The sequence below is a fragment of the Gekko japonicus genome, unplaced genomic scaffold (assembly GCF_001447785.1).
Source record: "Gekko japonicus isolate JY-2015 unplaced genomic scaffold, Gekko_japonicus_V1.1 scaffold4410, whole genome shotgun sequence".
Classification (NCBI taxonomy): Eukaryota; Metazoa; Chordata; class Lepidosauria; order Squamata; family Gekkonidae; genus Gekko; species Gekko japonicus.
The window spans coordinates 41,707-49,736 of NW_015163742.1; the positions used below are offsets into that span (position 1 = coordinate 41,707).

The 8,030-nt window shown below is 45.8% G+C and overlaps 1 protein-coding gene across 1 annotated transcript in view; it reads left to right on the forward strand.

Annotated features, from left to right (window-relative positions):
• The window catches only part of PDXDC1 (pyridoxal-dependent decarboxylase domain containing 1), a gene marked incomplete at its 5' end in the record, with an annotated part of 64,684 nt that overhangs the window by 40,701 nt on the left and 15,953 nt on the right, over positions 1–8,030 (forward strand). Inside the window, 2 exons of the mRNA XM_015407887.1 lie at positions 4,191–4,362; positions 7,762–7,871. Coding sequence (XP_015263373.1) covers positions 4,191–4,362; positions 7,762–7,871 — 282 coding nt within the window. The remainder of the gene's footprint in view (positions 1–4,190; positions 4,363–7,761; positions 7,872–8,030) is intronic.

An 8,030-nucleotide genomic window follows, 5' to 3' on the forward strand; every position in this document is an offset into this window, starting at 1 on the left:
ACATCCCAGTCATGAGAATCATCCCACCAAATCTCAGTGATTCCCATTATATCATAGCCCTCTGTTTGCAAGAGAATCTCAAGCTCTTCCTTCTTATTACCCATACTACTGGCATTGGTATATAGGCACTTTTAGCCTTGTACCTTTGTTTGACCTGTCCTATCCAGGTGGGCCCCCGCTGTTTTCTCTTCTTCATTGAAGTCCCCATGTTGATTGTCCCCTTCCCCTTTTCTTTTGCTTTATCAGATGTAAGTCATATGCACTTTTCCTCATTTACACTCGTGTTGATTTTCTCTGTTTAGTTAAGAGCTAATCACTAATCACTGGAGCTGCAGTGGCTCAAGTGGTTAAGACGCTGAACTGCAGGCTGTGGAAGGTCAGTAGTTCAGCAGTTCGAGACCCGGGTGCCGCATGACAGAGTGAGCTCCCATCTCTAGTTCCAGCTCCTGCCAACCTAGCAGTTCGAAAGCAAGAAATTGCAAGTAGATAAATAGGTACCACTTCGGTGGGAAGGTAACAGCGTTCCGTGCGCCTTGGTGTTTAGTCATGCCGGCCACATGACCACAGAAACATCTTCGGGTGGCGCTGGCTCTTCGGCTTTGAAACAGAGATGAGCACCGCAACCCTAGAGTCGGATTCGACTGTCTTTCGAGCAAGGGAACCTTTACCTTTAATCACTTATCTAGATAGTAACCCCATGATTAAGATAGAGGAGATTTAGAAAATATAATACTGATATTTGTCTATAAATATGCACTATCATAATAAGCAAATCAGATTTCTCTGGATGGAAATCTCAGAAGATTAGTTGAGATTTCTGGATGGTGTTGATAATCTCTCAAATCATTGAGACAAAAACATGAAACCTGGCTTGCTTTTACAGTTATTACTCACTATAATATGATTAAGCCACGTTAGAAACTGATAATTTTAGCACTTATTTTTACAGTAATTAATATTCTGTATGCTGTTTAATGGGTCTCTGACCGTAATAAAATAAATGAATGAATGAATGAATGACAGTAATTAATTTTTACCTGCCTGTTTTGCATAATAAAGAGAGCTGTTTCTTTTTTCAATGGAAGATAGGGATCTCTACAGGTTTTCAGTCTGGTTTGCTGGTTATAGTTCAAAATACCAAACTCATAGGCCCTGACCTGGATAGCCCGGGCAAACCCAATCTCGTCATATCTCAGAAACTAAGCGGGGCCAACCCTGGCAAGTACTTGGAAGGGTGACCTCCAAGGAATACCAGGGCCAGATTGCAGAGATAGGTTATTAAGCATCTCTCTAAAATGTGCTAGCTCCACTAGGACTTCACTATGACTTCCAGGCTCGCAAGTACACACACACGCAAACGTAAAAATAGTAAGAAAGAAAGAACCGGACTCTCACCTTACTTGTTTGTATTATTAGATTTAAAGATTGATAGAGCCTGTAATCAGGGCTTTTTTTGTAGAAAAAGCCCAGCAGGAACTCATTAGCATAATAGGCCACACCCAACAGCAGAAACTCATTAGCATATTATGCCACACCCTGACAGTGCAGCCTATTAGTATATTAGGCCACGCCCTGTGCCTTTCCTTGGCGGCTGTGGGGAGCCTGGGCAAGACAGCCCTTGGACAGGCCGGGGAAGGCATGGGGAGGCATTTAAATGCCTCCCCTATCCTTCCAGGGGCCCTCTGGCCCACCCACCTTGGAGTCGCCGGGGGGGGGGGCCGCTCTCCAGGCCTTCCCTCTGTAGTGCAGAGGTTTTGGCTGTAGTGGGCGTGGCCAACTCTGAAGCCAGCCGGAACTCCGTTCCTGTGTGTTCCTGCCCCAAAATAGCCCTGCCTGTAATAAATTCTGGACCTTACTTGTTTGTATTATTAGATTTAAAGATCAATAAAGAGCCTTTAATAAATTCCGGAGAACTCTGCTATTAAACTGCTTGAATAGGCAAAAGTCCTTTTAAAATTGTTTAGTCTAGATTCTCTAGTTGGATGCCAGAGTGAAGCCTTTCATTACAATGGCCTCCTCACCCAAATGAGCCACGGAAACTGGAACTCTGATTAGGGTTAGAGTAGGGAATGGAGCAGTCACTAAGTTTTCATTCCCAGGGTTACTAGGGAGGAAAGTCAGAGATTCATTTTGTTTGGCCAGCTGAGTAGAGAACTTTTTATTCCTCTCCCAAACTACGGGAACTTTAGAGCAGCCAAGGAAGTTGACGGGCAGAAGACCTACAGTTTCATGCAACGCACAAGTAACTTCCTGAGCTTGGTTGCCTCAGGATGAAGTCATAACCACTGACTTGGGTGGCTTGTAAAAGGGACTAAAGACGTGTGTGGGGAAGAATGGGTCCATCAGTCACTGTTGACTGTGGTGTCTGAATAGAACTTTTTGAGAAACAGTCAGAGGTCATTTCGGGGGGGATCGCGGGGGATCACAGTTCCCCCGGGTGAGGTACGGGGGGCTGGGCACATGACGAAGCCCCGCCCCCTGCTTCTGGCCGCCCCGCTTCTGGCCCTCATTCAGCCAGGAGGAGGCAGGAGAAGAGGGAGGGTAAGTTGCTTCCTCCCTGCCTCTCCCCACCCCTGCCTGCCTGGGGCCAGGGAGGGCCTTTGCGGGGCTTCCTTGCACCCCCGCCGGCCTTGCAGGTCCACCGCCGGGCCCCTCATGGGGCTCGGCAGTGAAGCTGCAAGGCCAGTGGTGGCGTAAGCAATGGGACAAGAGAGTGTGACCTCTGTGTGAGATCTTTCTGGGGCCATTGTGGGGAAATAGGATGGTTACCTAGATCAAGCAGAACAGTCAGGCTGTCCTACGTGGAATAGCTAAACAGGATAGCCTAAATGAGCCCTCCATGTTGTGTGCAGGTAACATAGAGTGGGAAGAGCTATTGCCTCCAAATCCCCTGTTCGTACGATCTCTAGGATTAGCTGGCTGGCCATGTGTGAAAGCAAGGATGCTGGGCTACTAGTGTAATCCAGCAAGGCTGTTATGTTCCATATTTTTTAAAAAATGGTCAGACTGATTTGTGTTGTTAGGAATGGAAATGGTTTTGGTGTCCTACCTCAAAGGGGTGGCTGCAGAGAGTAGTTCCAAAGGTTAACGCCACACCAAAGTTGAGCTGGTAGGCTCTTGTGGGGAATGCTCTTTCAAGGATAGCTGCAGCCTGTTTGTCAGACCCCACAGCAGGCAATGAAGTACACACTTGGATTGGCACTGTTGAAAGTGATCTTCACTCTGCCTCCTGCTTCCCAGAGGTGCACAGTAACAAGCTGTCATCCAAAGCAGAGTTTGTATTCAGCATCAGACAGATAACAAGCCATTAGCAGAACCCACACTGGTTTCCTAGATCAGGCTAGAGAACAAAGCAACAGACCTATGGAAACAGGGTCATTATCTGAGAGAGCTCTCCATTGCCACAGGTGATGGATTCCTACAGCAGATTCCTTGGAGAAGAGGCCCCACTTCATCTCTACTTACACCTTGTTCAAAAAAATCAGCTGATGGTACCATAGTGCATCAGAACAAACATGCAAAATTACATGTTCTTTACATGTTGCGCATGCTTGTGATGTGATAAGACAGGGCGGACCATCTGTCAGACCTTCTCTGGGCTTCAAAAACTGTACGTTCTCAACCAGTGTGTCTTTGGGGTGCTTCTTCCTGAGGTGCTTCTTCCTGAGAGCCAGTTTGGTGTAGTGGTTAAGTGTGCGGACTCTAATCTGGGAGAACCGGGTTTGATTCCCCACTCCTCCACTTGCACCTGCTGATGTGACCTTGGGTCAGTCACAAGCTCTGGCACAGCTGTCCTTGAAAAAGAGCAGTTTGTGTCAGAGCTCTCTCAGCCCCACCCACCTCACAGGAGGGTGTCTGTTGTGGGGAGGGGAAGGGAAAGGAGTCCCTCTGAGACTCCAAGTGAAGGGCGGGGTATAAATCCAATCTCTTCTCTTCTTCTTCAAACAAACAACTGACGTTCAGCACCGATCCTCTGGTCCTCCCTTGTCTCCAGCGGGGGGGGGGGGTGAAAGATACTTTTGTTTCTAAGACAGGCTGGCCTTTGCTTTGTAGAAAGACATAGAAGAACAGGGGGTTGTAAGATGGCTGTGCTTCAGACGATACAAAGAAGCGTAGAAAAAAGCAGGGTTGTTTTTTTGTTTATACTAATATGTGTGCCATGTGCCCTTCTGATGGATCCAGCTCTTCAGTTTTAGGAACTGAAGTGCAAGACATTGACCAGTTGGTGGACTGCTTGAAAATGAAGGTCCCGGTGTTGACTTGTACGCTCCAGCTGCGAAATGAGTTTGAGCAGGAAGTGAAAAGAACGGCTGGGCTGTCCTACGTGGAAGACCTCAGCTGGCCTGGGCTTGGAGTCATTAGGTGAGTGCCTTCTGCCAGGACTTTTCAGTGTGCCATTCTAAATGTTGTAGAACATGGGCTCCCAGCCTTGCAGAGCCTGTGGGTACTTCTGGGATTTGGACAGAGGTTAGTGGGGCAGCACAGCAAATTGGTGGCCACAAGTGTAGGACCAATTACAAAATGTCGACAGGTTTTAAGCCAAGTGGCTTCCTGCAGCAGAAGCAGCTGTTTCCAGCTGCAGTCACAAAGGAGTTGCTTTCTGCCCAAAAAGGGGGAAAATAAATTTTGGGGAAAAATAAAACAATTAATTTGGGAAATAATAGGAGTAAATCTATCATTAGAGCCGGAAGTATACCTACTAAACATACTACCGGATAGTGTAAAACACAATGATGCACGCTTGATACTATATATCCTCACAAGTGCTAGAATAGAAATAGCAAAATGTTGGAAATCTGATAAGCTACCAGATAGAGAAGAATTAATTATAAAAATCATGGACATAAAAGAAATAGATAAAATAAATACGTTATTGGCAGGAAAGTTTGAAAGTGTGTTCAAGAAAAGATGGCAGAAACTAGATAGATGGTTAGAAATGTATCGATAAGATGCTCCAAAAATGTAAAAGAAAAACTACACGGTTTTATTTGTTGTATGTCGGAAAAATCAAAATAAAATATTTTTAAAAAAACAAAAAAACAAAGGAGTTGCTTTCTGGAGAGCCAGTTTGGTGTAGTGGTTAAGCACGCGGACTCTAATCTGGGAGAACCGGGTTTGATTCCCCACTCCTCCACTTGCACCTGGCTGGATGACCTTGGGCAAGTCATAGTTCTGTCAGAGCTGTTCCCTCAAGGACAGTTCTCTCAGAGCTCTCTCAGCCCCACCTACCTCACAGGGTGTCTGTTGTGGGGAGGGGAAGGGAAAGGAGTTTGTAAGACGCTCTGAGACTCCAAGTGAAGGGCAGGATATAAATCCAGTCTCTTCTTCTTCTCTTCTTCTTCTTTCTGGGCTTTCCTAAGGCACCTCCTGCATGAAGGAGGCAGAGGATCAGTTTTTTGGGGGGAAGCCAACAGTCTTTGGTTTCCGAACTATTTCCTCACTCTGAGCCATTGGAATAAACGGCAGACTCTCGACAGCTGTTAAATATCTCAGTTGGGTAGTTCACAGTTAGATTCACAGTTAGATTCACAATTCAAATTAATCGGCTCAAAAGCTGTCTTCGTAGAGCTTCGTAAATCAACAGCAATGTTTACTTGGCTGCCCCCCCCCCTCTAAATGGTCTGATAGTATAAAAAACCACAGTCTTGATTATCCAATTAAGCTGGCAGAGCTTAAGGAAGAGGGGGAGAAAGAACCCCAAGGTTAAAAAGAGAGATAAAATGAGCCTATTTAAAAACAGCTCCTTCTTCGGGAAGATAAGATAAAAAGGTTAAAAGAACTTAGCGTCCTCCTCCGAGTCTGCACAGTGACCCCCATTGATTTATGGGTGCAGACGTAGCATAATTTAACTTTGCTTCTGACATACAGCTGCAGGTGAAATTATTTGCTCAACTTTTTAAAAATCGGGGTGGGGGGGGGAGGTTGAAGTTCTAATATGGTGTGTGCCATGGAGACAAGTAAAGATTTCAGCGGACTAGAAGATTCTAGGGTGGTGTAGTGGTTAAAAGGTTGTCAAGGATGGTGGAGAGCTGGTTTTGTGTTCTCGCTCAGTCATGAAATTCACTGGGTGACCTTAAACTAGTCACTATCTGACAGGGCCGAGGCTATGCCAATCTCGCCAGATCTAAGAAGCTAAGCAGGGTCGGCCTTGGCTACTATTTGAAAGGACAATGTCCAAGGAATACCAGGGAAGTGACGCAGAGGCAGGCAAAAGCAAACCAGCACATCTCTTGCCTTAAAAATAAGTCTAGCTTGCTACGTAGTGGTGCATAACACTAAAAGAGCTAGAACTTCTAGCTGGCAGACAATCTTAGGATCTCCTGGCTATACCACACACAATGTCTTACAATGATAATAATAATAAGGACTGTTAGGATGATAAAATTGGAGGAGGGAGACTTCTCAGAAGAAGCTGCGGGCTAGAAATGTCAGACAAGAAGATTGTCAATTTTCCTAGGACTGAAAGTTCGTTTTAAGGCAATGAGCACCATAAACCTCTTTTAAGAAAGGAATGATGGGAGTGGCTTTGCAGTAGGAAGCCTAGAAAGCCATCTCTTTACAAGGCTGTTGGCTTGCTGTAATGTATTCAATAGCTGCCATTGAATGCATAACTGTATGTAAACAACATAATTGAATTGCCATGTAAAGCTTCGTCCTGGGCTAGGATCCAAATCCATCCAATCGCATTGCTAGCCCAGGAAGAACCAACCAATCACTTGTCAGCAAGCTCCCTGAGCGGGAATGTCCGTGATTGGTCCTTATGCATACAACCTTATTGGTTGGTAAATGTACAGTAGGCGTGGCTATATTAGCCGGGAGAGTTTAAAAGCAGGACAGCTGCAATGTAAAAGCTGTTCTGGCTATTCATGTTGATCTGTTTGGAGTTGAGTTACGAGTTGCTGAATAAAGCTGATCTTTTGCTGAATACAGGCCCCTTCACCCTGCATGCAAACCAGCAACTGTCTTCAGCTTCTTGCAACCCTGAGAAGGGAAACAGATATAAAATGCAACATTGTTCAGTTTTGTACTGCTGTTATTGCTGGGTGGTTGGAGTTCTTATTTTTTTAATCTACCTGCATTGTTTTTATACGTAGCTAAATCACCTAAAGAGAAGGACAAATCCGATTCCAGTTCATTCAACTTTCTCAGGAGCGCACCGGTTATCTTCTCCACTTCTTCCTCCTTCTGCTGGTCTTTGTTCTGCCCTTCGTACCTTTTTGAAATCACAAGGAGAACCATGTCAGTAAACATTTCTGTGAATTAGATGTTGCTGAAATCCTTCTCCATGTCCGTGCCCCCCAATTAAAATCCAGACATGGTAATTCCTGCTAGGGTTGCCAAATGGTACTCACCTCCTCGGTGGGGGACTCCTGGGGACCTCCCGGTGTGCGCGCAACGTATCTACGTCACCCGGATGTGGCGTCGCACGCTGGGGGCAGGGCCACAGCCATTTGAGGGGAAAACATAGAGTTTTCCCCTCAAATGACAGCCATCTAGGGGAAAACTCTATGTTTTCCCCTCAAATGGCTGTGGCCCTGCCCCCAGCGTGCGACGCCACATCCGGGTGACGTAGATACGTTGCGCGCACACCGGGAGGTCCCCAGGAGTCCCCCACCGAGGAGGTGAGTACCATTTGGCAACCCTAGCAGGAATTACCATGTCTGGATTTTAATTGGGGGGCACGGACATGGAGAAGGATTTCAGCAACATCTAATTCACAGAAATGTTTACTGACATGGTTCTCCTTGTGATTTCAAAAAGGTACGAAGGGCAGAACAAAGACCAGCAGAAGGAGGAAGAAGTGGAGAAGATAACCGGTGCGCTCCTGAGAAAGTTGAATGAACTGGAATCGGATTTGTCCTTCTCTTTAGGTGATTTAGCTACGTATAAAAACAATGCAGGTAGATTAAAAAAATAAGAACTCCAACCACCCAGCAATAACAGCAGTACAAAACTGAACAATGTTGCATTTTATATCTGTTTCCCTTCTCAGGGTTGCAAGAAGCTGAAGACAGTGGCTGCTTTGCATG